General features: G+C 44.5%; 1 protein-coding gene across 11 annotated transcripts in view; it reads right to left on the bottom strand.

Moving 5' to 3' along the window:
- MECOM (MDS1 and EVI1 complex locus) overlaps nt 1-14,287 on the bottom strand; it is a 347,700-nt gene that overhangs the window by 22,682 nt on the left and 310,731 nt on the right. For 7 of the 11 annotated variants that reach the window (XM_064457947.1, XM_064457945.1, XM_064457953.1 and 4 more), the window contains 4 exons: nt 12,837-13,053; nt 9,582-9,729; nt 8,438-8,594; nt 720-2,082 (listed from right to left, as the gene is read on the bottom strand). In XM_064457947.1, the coding sequence (XP_064314017.1) occupies nt 720-2,082; nt 8,438-8,594; nt 9,582-9,729; nt 12,837-13,053 (1,885 nt within the window). The remainder of the gene's footprint in view (nt 1-719; nt 2,083-8,437; nt 8,595-9,581; nt 9,730-12,836; nt 13,054-14,287) is intronic. The other 4 variants (XM_064457948.1, XM_064457946.1, XM_064457955.1 and 1 more) reach the window with 3 other exon arrangements.

Genomic DNA, 14,287 nt, shown 5'->3' on the forward strand with positions numbered 1-14,287 from the left:
TTGATTTCATAAAGTAGTTCAGATTCACTAGCCCACTCATTAGGCTTTGTGCACACACGGACATCGTGCCTTCAATTATATTAATGAAATGCCCAGATAAATCAACCCGTTGATCAGATCAGTGCAAAAAATAGGCAGAAATCACTCTCAATTTCCATATTTTTAATACACCTTAGGGCAAATCTGCTTCTTTGTTGTGCTTATGAGATACTCCTACTTAATTCAGGAGGAACTAAAAAGGGGATGTACCTCTGGTACCCTGGTGAGATACTCTCTTAATTTCCAGGGGAAGGCAGAGGCAGAGGGCAGTAAAGGCAAGTGGGCAGCATTTTGGAAGAAAAGGAATTTGGGGCAAACCAGTGATGTCAAATACACAGTACATACACGAATATTCAATACTGATGCCAATTCGTTTCTGGGTAAGAGAATAAATTCATCTTCTAGACGTCAAGCTGCACAGCTAAATGAGTCACTGCAGTGAGGGCAGTCACGAAGACTTGCTAACTGCAGCATTACCAGACCCCGGCTTTGCTCTGGGCAGCTCGGATTTGAGGCGGTGTGCGCGGGTCAGCGTGCGCCCCGGGCCACCCCATGCCCCCGCGGTGGGATGACGCCTCCAGGGATGGGGGGATGGGAATGGGGCATCTGCGGGCAGGTGGCCCTGGCAGACCTAACCACCTGTACCAAAGGACGCCGAAAGGCAGCAGATAGTCCGTTACCTGTAAATGGGATCCATAAAGAACGGGGTGGGCCTGGCGTGCTGCAAGGAGGACTCCGAAGCTTTCCTTTGCTCGAGGTCGCCTCCTTTCTTTTCTCCAAAGACGTGGTTTTTCCGAGGCTCGGCTTGTTTTGTGCCGCTGGCTCGACTTCTGCTGCCCATGCTGAGATCTAGAGGCTGGTCCTGGCTTGCCGCAGAGGGGGCTGCTGGCTTTGAGGGTATGGGAGTAAGTGACTTCTCCTCCTTACGCTTTATGGTGAGGTCAAAGGGAGACTCAGAGCTTCCCTTTGGGATCTTCTTTATTTCACTGGGTGATTGGGGCTCCACTTTCAAGGGTAACGGTCTCAAGTCTCTATCAGGAAATGGATACATTGATTGAGAGAATGCTGGAAAAAATGGGAGGGGAAACATGGAAGGGTAAGGTAAGGCTCCGACTTTTTTGTCTTGCAGCCCCACAAGTCCTGTTGAACCAAAGTACTTTTCAGCAATAGAAGCAATAGCCTTTATAGAATCATTCACCGCTCCTGACACCGCAGTCTGCTCCTCTAAGGATGGTGAGAAAATGGAATGATTGCTGTGGTCTTTCTTATTATTTATTGAAGCCAGGCTCTGCAGAGAGCTTACTTTGTCTTTGAACATTTTACCATTTTCTTTAAATTTCTCTTTCTCACTTTCAATGTCACTTTCCAGATCAGAGCCCGAGGTGGTTTCCAGGTCACTGCCACTGGGGGTACTGACATCGTCAAGGTCAAGGTCACTACTCTCTGACTGGTCACTGAGTTTCTCATGCGGCCTCTCTTCAGAGGACCTCTCTGGTTGAAGCTCCACTGGCTTATTCTCCCCTACTGATGGTTGCTTATTTAGTGCCTTCAAAATATCCTGGGTGGCTGGCAGTATCTGAGGATTTGTCATGAGGGGACTTTGACTTTTGTTTGTCTGATCTGCGCTCGGTAGTCCTTTAACAGGAGAACTAGTAGGTAGCAAAGGTGGCCTGTGGTACAAGCCTGAAGGAAACAGACCGGGGAAGCTAAAAGAAAATCCAGGAGCTGTTGGAAAGGTAAGACCAGCAGGATGCCTATTGGCTCCAAAATAGTCAGCAAGGCCCGGATTTGCATGATTCATATTAACCATGGACGTTTTATCCATAGCTGGGGTTCCAGGAAGTGAAATGCCTTGGCCAAAAAATCCTCCTGCTGCAAAATGGTTCTTGCCCTCACAAAATCTCCTGTGTTTATTTAAGGAAGACGTAGTGCTGAACATTTGTCCACAGTCTTTGCACTTGATTTGGGTTCTGCAATCAGCATGCATGCGCTTATGACGACAAAGGTTTGAAAACTGAGTATAGGATTTATGGCAGACCTCACCTGTATGTAAACAACAACAACAACACATCTCAGGCTTTATGGTAATTGCCCCCACCCTCAAAATTTTGCAAATAACACTACTTTTTTACCCGCCAAATGTCAATTAGGAAGCCATAAGGAGAAGTCTGGGTGCACAAATGTACGAAAAGCTATTTGTACTCTTCCAAAGCAAGGCATCTAAGCAGACAAACGTCTAAGGACAGCACCAAAACCCACTCCAACAAACCAGAAAAGGTCTGAAATCACTAAAAGACAAAGTTTCCTTGTTTGCTCTTCGTATTGCACAGTGTCACACATCCAGTACCGTTATCCCATATTGCATTTAGCACCCAGAGCCCCGCTGAGCGCCGCAGCTCGGTGCTCTAACACCGTTTGAACCCATGGTGCTCCTGCGTGAGCGACCACTCCTGTCTTCAGATGACATCCACTTATGTCACTATTCACATGCAGAAAGTTAGCCATTAAAATAAATATTTGCAGGACCAGAAAGGAGATAGACAGAGCTGCCTCACAGAGCTTTCAGTCTGCGAGACTAGAAGGATCTAAAAGAGGTGAAGGAGGAGACAACCAGGTATTTCCAAGTGCATAACCTTATTAACAAACATTTTTTCCACTTACAATTAAGAATTTAATCTCATGAAAGTCCAGGCTACAGCCTGAGTATCCTCCATCTAGTACTCTCATATTTCCAAAGCATTTCTATTTGTGTAATGTACAGTGTTTCTACGGGTGCCTGGGATGCTGTAACTCTAAATGTCACAGCTTAATACCTTTACTAGTCTTAATATTGCTTATTTGTCTCTTGCACATGAAAAAATACACAGTATTTCAACAATAATTCCTTTAAGAATTCAGCTGTATTTATCTGCATGTCTGATGCTCAAAACAGCTCGATGGCTTTCCTTTCAAACTCCTCTGGGATGAGAACAGCTTCAGCCTCACAAAAGAAGCACTTGGAGAAAGCCCGAAACCACAGAGGGGAGGAGATCTACCTCAAGCTTACGGGCCTGACCTAGCCTGCGACACCTGGCATGTCGGAGCACGGCTTCAGCAACCATTTGCAGTAGCAGGAGGCTGAAAGCGGTCCCGGTGGTGCAGAGCGAGACACTATGACGTGTGAATCATGCCGTTGAAGCAAACGGGATTTAGCACATCCCTGATTTTCTGGCTGCTACAAACCTCAGGGAACCAACTAGGGCAGCAACCAAATTATAGGTCCGTAAGTTAAGAAGTTTCAAAGAGGATAATGCTCAGCTCCCCAGTGCCTTTTTATGTCCCTTTCTGTCATCCTTTGCACGAGCAGGGGCATCGAGCAAGTCCCAGGGCTGTGCTATGTCTTGTGCTTTTCCTTATGCTAAGATTTGCCCGTACCTCTGCACTGTCTCATTTCTAGCAGGATCAGCTCCAGCCTTGTTTAAAAACAAGGCAGCAGCATTATCAGTAAGCGGTGTTATCCCTCTGTAATAAATCCCTTTTTTTTCCCAACCAGGAAAAAGCATATGGCCACTTTATTTTTATTTAATTTGTGTTATATCATAAGCTCTCATCTTTCACACATCAAAGCCACACAACAATACACATTGTGTATTCTGAGGCCTTTTTAACAATCATTTTCATGATTTGAGACAGACTGACATAATTTACAATGGCTCTATTTTAAGCCTGCAAAGGAAACTGAATTGAATGTATCCCATCCTGCACTCTCGGTTCCCATGAACTGCAATCACGTCCTCTAACTTCCACTCGCACCGGGGCCTGCGCTAACCTTCCTGCTCCTCTAAATCTCTGCCCTTGAGAAACTCGGCCACTTGTTGTCATCTCTTAACTGTTTACCTCTTCAGCAGGCTGCTTCATATCTCAGCAACAATGCTCCTATTGTTCGAGGGCCTGATCCTGCCTGATCCACCCGTTTTCCCTGTTCACGTCCCGTTGACATCCCCGGGACAATTCGTGGGGTAAAGAGTGCAGAATTGGGCCCAAACACAGGAAATTTGCAATGCGGTAATTCAGGAAGAATGTTTGTTGCTGTGTATCAGTTACTGTTCCTGCTGGAAATCTTCATTCACAAGGAGAGATGGGAAAGAAAAGAGAGAAAATGAAAAATAATATAAAAAATAAAGAAGAAAAAAGATGTAAAAGAAAGGAAAGTGAAAAGAGAGACAAGAAGGAAGAGGGAAAAGTAGAAGAGACAAAGAGAAGAGAGAGGAGAGAAAAGAGAAGAAAAAAGGAAAAAGGAAAAAAGAAAGGAAGTGAAAGGAAGGAAAGAGGAGAGGAGAGGAGAGGAGAGGAGAGGAGAGGAGAGGAGAGGAGAGGAGAGGAGAGGAGAGGAGAGGAGAGGAGAGGAGAGGAGAGGAGAGGAGAGGAGAGGAGAGGAGAGGAGAGGAGAGGAGAGGAGAGGAGAGGAGAGGAGAGGAGAGGAGAGGAGAGGAGAGGAAAAGAAAAAAGAAAAGAAGAAAAGAAGAAAAGAAGAGAAGAGAAGAGAAGAGAAGAGAAGAGAAGAGAAGAGAAGAGAAGAGAAGAGAAGAGAAGAGAAGAGAAGAGAAGAGAAGAGAAGAGAAGAGAAGAGAAGAGAAGAGAAGAGAAGAGAAGAGAAGAGAAGAGAAGAGAAGAGAAGAGAAGAGAAGAGAAGAGAAGAAAAGAAAAGAAAAGAAAAGAAAAGAAAAGAAAAGAAAAGAAAAGAAAAGAAAAGAAAAGAAAAGAAAAGAAAAGAAAAGAAAAGAAAAGAAAAGAAAAGAAAAGAAAAGAAAAGAAAAGAAAAGAAAAGAAAAGAAAAGAAAAGAAAAGAAAAGAAAAGAAAAGAAAAGAAAAGAAAAGAAAAGAAAAGAAAAGAAAAGAAAAGAAAATTATTCCAGTTCCTTAAAATCACTTGATTTTCTAAGTACTTTGTTTCTTTTTTTAAAAATACGTTATTTGCCTATTTAACATAGAAGTATTTTTTATTTAATAGAACTATTCGTTTTTATTTGTTGCAGTACGAAGGTCTCATTTTTCTGCTCTTTTCTCCTATTTTTAACCTAATCACAGGCACAGGAAAGTCACCTCCATACTTCACGGTACAGAATCAGGCCCCTTACCTTCACTGTTGAGGTCTTACACAAAAAGCTCCCACTGCTCCCGTCAGGTTGATCACACAAACCAGAATTAAACTGACCAAAATGGTGATTTGAGTGACACATCCATAGGTTCCTGCAAGCTTCATCTTGGATATTATGGGCCAACTCCTCTCCTTGTCTAAGGCAGGATAACGCTATCAACACTGACAGTGTTATGCCTAACGTAGAGCAGCAGAGCATCAGGCCATATCTATTTTTTCCAGCAAAAAAAACCCTCAGATGCATACATTTACAAGACTAGGCTAACGTATAATTAAAAACAAATCATGTTTCATGAACTTTTGATCTTCTGCCAGGTAGTTTTGAGGGCCTGCTTCTTATTCACATGACTGTATTAAACATAACGCTTCACTCAGGTAGGCTGGAGCGGGAAGCGGGTGAGAAGGGCTGTACTGGCACAGACCTGGTCATCCTAAGTTTGGGAAGTTCTCCCTTAAAAAACATTGATACATTATTGAATTATTACTCTCCATCAATATAGCCAAAAGTCAACAGAACTGAGAGGAATATTCTACTCCAGAGAAACGCAAAAGTACGCACAATTGAGAGACATCCTTACAAACTATGAAGGAAGATACAAATTAATCATTTGACTAAATATATTTTATCTCAGTTTTAAAACTAAATTAAACCAACAATGGCAACACCATTAAAATACGTAAATATTTATTATAATAATCGCAATCAAACAATTAACAGTTGTGCTGAGGACTTTACCTCTTTGATCTTCTATCAGCATAGATGTTATTTAAAACTATTGAATGAGGTGCTGCTTGCTCAAGGAGCCTCTTGCATTTAACAGGCAGTCTATTAAATCCATCGGCTCTCAGGGCTGGCAAAGAAATTTTGGGGCCAGGTCTGAAGTTCTTACCCCCCAGAGCAGTTTTACTCTTGGGGACCATCACCTGAAGCCTGTGTGTAACACGGCATCGATGAAGGGCACACCCAATGCCCCGCTGGTTTTGGAGGAGGTTCTGTGTGCAAATCGACTGCACTACGTCAACCTCCGTGGATATTCCCAGGAGCCAGGGCTCCTCAGGTAAATTTGTGTTATAAGATCTACCTCTTTTTCATCACAACTTCTATTTCCAAATAAAGCTTTGCTTAAACTTTAGTAGATGGGGGACGGTTATCAACTTTAATTGCTTCCACGTATCAAAGCAACAGAAGCTGGTTTTGATTTCTCCTATTACACCTTATTACACCCTTTAAATCTCAGTGCCATACTTCTAAGCAACTAACTTGTAAGGGAAGCTTCCCTCCTTGTAGCTTTTATTGCTCTGAGACTCCAGGTTTAACACAAACTCCTAATCTGGCTCCCAAATTGCAAAACTTCATCTCATGCCTACACACACTCTGTACCGCAATTGTCTCTGGACCCCAAATTAGCCAGCAGTTAAGTTTGCATATTTTCTACTTATTAAAAAAATTACTGTAAGTACTATTTTGAATATGTTCGGTCTATTATGGCATGTGGTTTCTATTTGGAAAGGCTGGAGATTTTGCGAAGGCAGTGAGTAATTACCTTAGTGTTGGTGAGTTTTCACTCAAGCTTGGGCGGTGTACTGTAATAAGAGACAGTTGCCATAAACAGACCGGTACGAGTAAATCATGGTGTGTGGCCTTCTGGTGGAAAACAGATATCTCCTTTAGGTGACCCTACCTCCCTTCCATTGCTCAACAAAGACATGTGGTCTCCAAACCCTTTTGTTCTGCAATTACATGGCTGTTAGTCGTAGGCTGCTCAACGGGGTTTCATCCCTCACACTGTACATATGAAGAATGCTGGCTGGTGTTTTGATTTATCAGAATAAATAGTAACAAAGAGCATTTGAGAGATTATTTCATTTAAGACAGGTGCCACTTATAGACTTTTATGTAGGGCGTTGGCTGCAACAGGACTGTCTGAAGAGTCCCTACCTGGCCAGAAGTTACTGCTTTCTAATAATTATAATCCTTAAGTGTAATTACTTAACCTGTTTATCAGGTTTAACAATGATTAGTGATATTTATCATTGGATCTAGTTATACATTTTCTCACTGAAGAAGCCCAAACCAAAAGCATTATCTAACCGAGTGGCAGATTTTCAGACTCTGCACAGATGAGTCTCTCACACCAATACTCCTCTTGAGGAATTTGTGTGCGGCCGCCACTTCGTCCAGGTGTGGCGTTGATATTTTGGTAAATTATTGTTGAGAGCAGCAAAAGATTACAAAGTTTAGTGGACAAGTAGGGGAGGTGGTCACAAGGTGCCTTTCAAGCTATAGCAGGTGCATGAAAAGACTGCGGTGGAGATTAGTGCTACCAAGAACAGTTTTCTTAAATATTTTCTGCCTCTGTTTGGCTGGTGAAAGGGAGAGAAAGCAACCTGCAACATTCCCGTGCACCCAGCTTCCCCATTTCCTAGCAGGATCTGGCTCAGCAGTAAACACAACCCGTGAGACTCTGAGGATCCAATTTACAGCCTAGTACAGTCAGGCCCACATACAAGGCAAGTTTTATTGCTGGAGCAGCTGTTGGTGAAGATCCAATAGCTCAACTCAATACTTCGGGCCATGCAAAGGAGCCTCAAGGAGGGAAGCAAGCCCCTCCGACTGAAATCCACTGCCTCTCAGGTTCACTTTCCAACTCCAGCAAAAGTCATGGCATCTGCTGCGGAGACCGTGGCCCAAAATTAACTCCTAAAGCAAAGCAGCCTTTGCTGGCTCTGCTTAATTCCCAGTGCATCCCGGCCGCGGTGGCAGCTGCTGCCCCCCTCCCCTGCGCACCCCAGCACTGCCGCCTCCTCCCCTGGGCCAGCGCTACGGCTGCCCTGCGCAGCAGGGCCGCATCCAGCACGGGGCACGGCACGGGGGGCTGCTGCTCGTGCAGAGGAGCAGGAGGGAGAGCAGCCGGCTTGGCGCGGTGCAAAGCAATGAGGCTGCGGCCGCCGAGCCTGGCACGGCTCCTTCTTGCTAAATCTCACTCCCCGCTCGCTCTTTGCCTCTGTGCATGGCAAAATATCCCAGGGACAACAGGTACATTTATACAGCATACAGCATCTGCCTGAAAAGGAAAATTGGATGAAAATAACGCTTTGCACTGGACTACAAATTACCCAGTGCTCATTTCATAACTCACAGCTCCCATGAAGCCAGCGGGAAATTCAAAGGGAGCACAACACAACCTCCTGCTTCCAGGTTACGCTGCTTTTTGACAAAAGAAATAACACTTAACCAAAGACGTTTAGTTAAAGACTTACATATAAAAGGTTTGACACTGCTGTGGATGTGTTTATGCTGTTTGAGGCCTGAAGAAGTGGCAAAGGTTTTGCCGCACTCTGGACAAGCGTGAGCACGAGCCCCAACATGCTGGGAACGAATATGCCTCTGAAGGTTGCTGGGGTCCGTGAAAACCTGCTAGGAAATGAGTACTGATTAACCAAGAAACTTAACTGCAGAAGAAGCCAGTTATTACAAGAGTCTCTTAAAATTCAAACCTCGGAGCTATTTGGGAGCATTTAAGATTAAAAACTGTGGCTGCATCACAGCCTCGCTAATGCGCATCAATGGGAGCTGTGCTTGCAGGACAGGGCCTCAGTTTCCCAGGATCAGCCAAGTATTTGGTGGATCTGTTAACCCCTTCGCAGCTGCTGCAGCAGATATGTTTGCCCCTGCCATTAGAAATTGTGCTTCTGAGGTCAGGGACTTCACAGAAAGCAAGTTAAAATGTGGCTGCTTGAAACCTCTAAGCATTACTGCAACAGAAATACTTTAAGATAGCAACAACTGAGTGCATGACAGTGAGAAGTCCTGTACACAACACAGCCCTGGTGCTCAGGGCTTGGCTGTGTCTTACAAGTCTCAGCTCAATACAAAATTCCCGTTATTGCAGCAAATCTACTTAAAAATGAGGAAGTCCTTATGCAAAAGGCCCAAGCTTTGGGAATCGTAAAAAGCAATGCAGAGCACCACATGCTACACGAGGAATCTGCACAGCAAACCCGGTGCTGGGAAGTGATAGAGATGCTCTGGAGATGAGATAGTTGCACTCACTTAGCACAGCTGGGGACCATCGCTATTTCTTATTTTGATTGATATTGCAGGTGGGGCCCTGCATTTCCTTGGAGTTTCTTACACCCCACCAGTCCTCGCAAGGCACCGAGCCCCGAGCTCAGGGATCCTCAGCATTCTGCACCAGCGCTCAGTTCAGACCCCACTTTCCAAATCAAAGAGGGTAGAAGAATAACATATTTATAAAGTAGAAGTGCAAACCCTTGAGAAACCGTCTGGCGCACGGCAGCAGCCTTACGCACTCCTGCATCCCAGCCCTGGGCATCCCCAATTCCACGCTCTCGTGCATCCAGCGGCACGAGAAGCGCCAGGCAGCCTACAAATTCACTGTACCTTGGCACAGTTTTCGCACTCGTAGTGCTTCCCGCTGTCGTGCGACATTTGGTGACGTATCAAGTTGGACTTCCAGTTAAAGGCTTTGGGGCACTGGTCGCACTTGTACTCCCTCTCCTCGCTGTGTGACAGCATGTGCTTCTCCAGGCTGCGGAAACAGGAACAAGGCTCAGTGAGGTCCACACACACACACACGGGTTTATCAGAGGTTTGCAGATCAGCAAAGGAAGGAGACAGCAGAGCACATAACTACAGAAAAAAAAAAAAAAAATTAAAGAGCCCCAAAGGCCCAGTCCTGACATACCCAAGCCCTTTGACTACTCTGCTTGCCCAGCCGGGAGGCAAAGCACCCTCCTCCCCACCAGAATAACACATCCTCTCATGTTTTGCCAGGCCACTTGCAAATGCTCCAGGAGATGCTGCTGCCACTGCTCCCTAGGGAGATTATTTCATACACCTCTCAGTATTTCACTCTGGTAATTCTTCCCTGCAGTCTGAATTATTTCTACCTTATGACTTTCCCTCTAAACACACCTTGGATGCCACCACCTGACAGAACTCCACTCCTTTGATGGGAGTCAATTTTTCTTACAGCAGGAATAGATCAGGAATAACTCCACTGGCGTAGGACAAAATCAGCATAAGAAGCATCTAAATACGGTACGCTACAACTGGAGTTATACTTAACTATTGTTAACTGTGTTCAATTGCGTAGCTGTTTATTCATTCATTTCTCAGTAATTCATTTGGTCTATTAGTACAGTATTTAGTCCCCCACCTAATTATTGCTGCACATCTTTGAATTCATTTTTGTCTCTGAATTTTTCCGAATTCCTGATTAATCTGCAGCAAATGTATTTTTTAAAAACCTGTATTGCTTGGTCACATACAAAGTCCTAACTCACGGTATTGCTTGAGGAAAGACCACTATGTAAGAGTGGATTCACAGAAAAGCCACTGGAAACCGAGATCTTTAGCCTGGGATGCCAAACCAGATCAGTCCTTCCTCATGTGAAGCTCCCGCTGATCTCTGCTGAATCAGTGGACAAAACCTGCCAGGTTTACAGTCTGGTTTGGGCTGCGCAGCCCAAGCAGCAGCCTTCATTCTCAGGCACAGGTAATAGAAATGCTTTCACCCTTTGGACGCTCTCTACTTCTGCCCCTCTCAGACTCCTTCCTTCAGAGGGGAAAAATAATTCCAGTTTCCCCTCCTAACACTTCTATAGCAATTGACTCTCCTTCACGCACTGGTAAACAGATTTGCCATAAGACCTAGAGAGACTCTTGTCCGTGGCTCTGGCGGCAGCTTGTGGCTCCGTGATCTGCCGTCAGCACCGGGCAGTCCTGGGCCCCCCAGACCTCCATCTTCCTGCTCAGCCCTTCCTCCATTTAATTTCACACACCCTCAAGCATGGCTCGTTCGGGCCCTTTGTTTTATATAATCTGGGTATAGCACACTTTGGTTCTTTTTTGCTGTGAACTGTCTTTGTGGTGTATTAGCCTTTCAATAATTCAAGAGTTCAGAGAATGACTGCATTCTCTCTCATTTTTCACTCTTTCTCACAGTACTGCCCATCTATTTATGATGACTTCTTCTTTGTTTTCTGCCCTTTCTCTTCAATGTTTAATATTTTAAGCTAAATTTACATTTCCTCAATGATTCCCATATGTTAGATATCATCCTCTGGTTCGCAGGCAGAAAAGAATTTAACACCGAATAACTGGGTGGAAAAACGTTACGGTCCAGACTCCTGCCTCACCGGCGCTGCTGCAACCCTTTCGACTTGATCTACCTACATCAGCCCCTTCAAATCAATCACTCAGACTAAAAATTAGACACGCGGGGCCGCATGCTGCTCAACGTCGGCCGGTGAATAAGACCTTGTGCCTGCACAAATTCCCACCCAGCAGGGTTGACCTAGTATGTGGAGAGCAATGCTCGGCACATGATGTTTTAATTTTGGTGTCATTAACTTTACAGAAGCGTTGAGATTCAGGTCATACGACATGCTGATCTGAGACCCTCCACATGAGGCCGAGCAACCTCCGCTCCACCAACAGGAGCTAAGGAGCATCTGTGTTTTGGGAGAGGGGACTCCATCTCGCAGAATCAGCACCTGATGCATCCAGGAGTTTTCAGAGGGGCTAACCCTGGGCACGCACGACTCTGCGTGCTAACCTCCAACAGACACCACAACGCCCTGAATCATGGACTAGTAAAGGTTTCTGTGAAAAATATGAACTCACAAAATATTCTAAATGGACAAGTCAATATTTAAGGGGCATATGATTATTAAGCAATGCAAATAAATGCACTGCTGTACCTAACAGGGCAGTTACTAGTTCCTGAGGTTGGGCCCACATAACATGAAGAGGAAAGAAGACACTGTGGGAGCGTGGGAGCTGCGCTACAGACTCTGGCTGAAAGCAAGAGATACCAGCTCGGGTCTGCTGCTGTTATAAACCCGCTTCCTAAGAAATGCACTGCCTCATCGCAGTGCAGGGTCTGGCCCAGGGTTTTGCTACTGAGATGTCTCATCATTACTATCAAATACTGGCTGAGGTCAACCTTCCCCTGTCCTGAAAGCATTAAGATGTGAATCTGCCAGGTATGCTCTGCGGAAGCGCCTGTGCACTCTCAATACCTTTCAGTAATTTGCAACACTTGCCATAATCTGCACCACAATATGGTATTTTAAGAGGCCACAAAAACTAGTGACAGGAAATACGTAAATGATCTTCAGCATACAGACGTTGTACATTCCATTTACGTTCTATGCATATTAACAGATAGACGTGTATATACTGACATCTAGAACCAGTCTCTAACTAGCATAGCTTGTTTGCAAAGATAAAATTGGTAACATCAGTGAACACCACTCAGAGATGTCCTAAGTTATTTCTAACTAAAAATAAGGAGCCCAGACCTTAGCTGATCTGAACTATAATCACTCCTCTGACTTCACCACAATCAGCCCAATTCATGCCAACTGAAGACTTAAATACCAGAAGATCCAGTTCTTCATTTAAGCTCCCCACTACGGACTTCAGTACAAGGACCAAATTGCTAATTTATTGAGACTCCATTGCTTTCTATGCCATAAAACACCAACCAGAAGTCTTATTCATCTTCATCTTTGGTTTGAATAGAAGATGAAGGTATCGGATTCTGCCCTGGCCGATGCCCTGCATGATCTGACTGAAGCCATTACGAACACTGCCTCATTTAATCATATTTTAAGCAGCCGCTCCTACCTTTGTAAGTCTGGGAAGACTTGATCACACTCTTTACACTCCTGGATTTCATGCACATCCCGAAGGTCATTCTCATTCTCAAGCTTTTTCTGGAAGTCGTCCTCCACCATGGAGAAGGCGGAGTGAGGTGTGCTGCAGGGGAACTTCTGGTGGTCTACAAGCTCAGCCTTGGACTCAAAGAGCTGGTCGCAGTCCTCACAGCGATACTGGCGCTCCTCTGGAAGACAAAAGGGTTGGGCACAGGGAGACCGCATCAGTTTTCAGTCATTTTTAACTACCATCCCATCAAGAGTTCCATGATAGTGTCATTAAATAAATAGCTATTCATTGAAAAAGAGAAGAACCTCAAAAGAAACACGTATGCCTTAGAAAGCTTTATAATAATGCTTTAATTCTACAATATAAGACAGTGCAATACTACCTGTTAGCTTCCTGGGTGGCATCTGATAGGGATCCCTAACACTGGCTTAAGGACAAAAGTCAGTATGTTTATATACTATCCTAAATGGGGATATACAGGGTCTAAGGTGGATATCCAGCGGAGGCTGCCAGCCTCTGCATATCTGAATGAAGGAGACAGCCTTAGACGCAAACATCAGCATCTAAAACAGCCAAATGGGTGTTTACAGAGTTTTAAATGTCTCTTCATTTCCACGAGAGCTCTTTTCCAGCACCTAACCCTGTTCAAAGTAAGCCAGAGATGTGAAGTTTGGGTAATGAAGACAGGGGACCTTGCTTTAAATTCTGTAAAATTGGTCACAATGTGTTTCTTACTGAAAACGAGTGTAGCGATCACTACAGGGTCACTTTGGGGTGAATACTGCATTCCATTAATTAGTAATTCCTTCAGAATAATAGATTAGCTGAAGAAAATGCCAAAAAGCAAAATTAGAGAAGAGCATCCCATGATTATTTTTTTTTTTCCGCTAGATTTTCTACTGATGGTCCATACAAGGAGCCAGATGTCCTGGTTTGGTTCCAGTGCTACCTGCCCTGCAGATATAAATGTGCGGGGGCTCTGAGTCAGAAAGGAACCGAGGCGTCTGGCTGAAATCTCAAGTGTATGCAGTTGGTTGCTACTTGACTGTTGAGTTGATCCAGAGAAAGCATCATAGTGCTCTGTTGTCCGCTGTCCATGAGCAATACTTTGATTCAGTCTGCTTCTAAATTAGCCCTGTGGGACATATTCCTGCATCTGACTGCAGAGATTTCCTCTGGTGTCATTTATACAATAGCTACTTGACCATAGGGACTAGGCATGGAAAACACTATGCTTGGAAAGGGGGACCTCTTTAGCAATAACTAAACAAAGCTACCACTATGGGAAAAAAGAACCAAACACAAACCCAAATTAGAATGAATGAATAGTCTCCACCTTTTTCCTAAGAGAACAAAAGATACTGCTCTAAATGTACAGGCAGTTGTAAGAAAGTGCAGCCCTTGATGCCTCC

This window comes from Phalacrocorax carbo, chromosome 7 (genome assembly GCF_963921805.1).
Source record: "Phalacrocorax carbo chromosome 7, bPhaCar2.1, whole genome shotgun sequence".
Taxonomy (NCBI): Eukaryota; Metazoa; Chordata; class Aves; order Suliformes; family Phalacrocoracidae; genus Phalacrocorax; species Phalacrocorax carbo.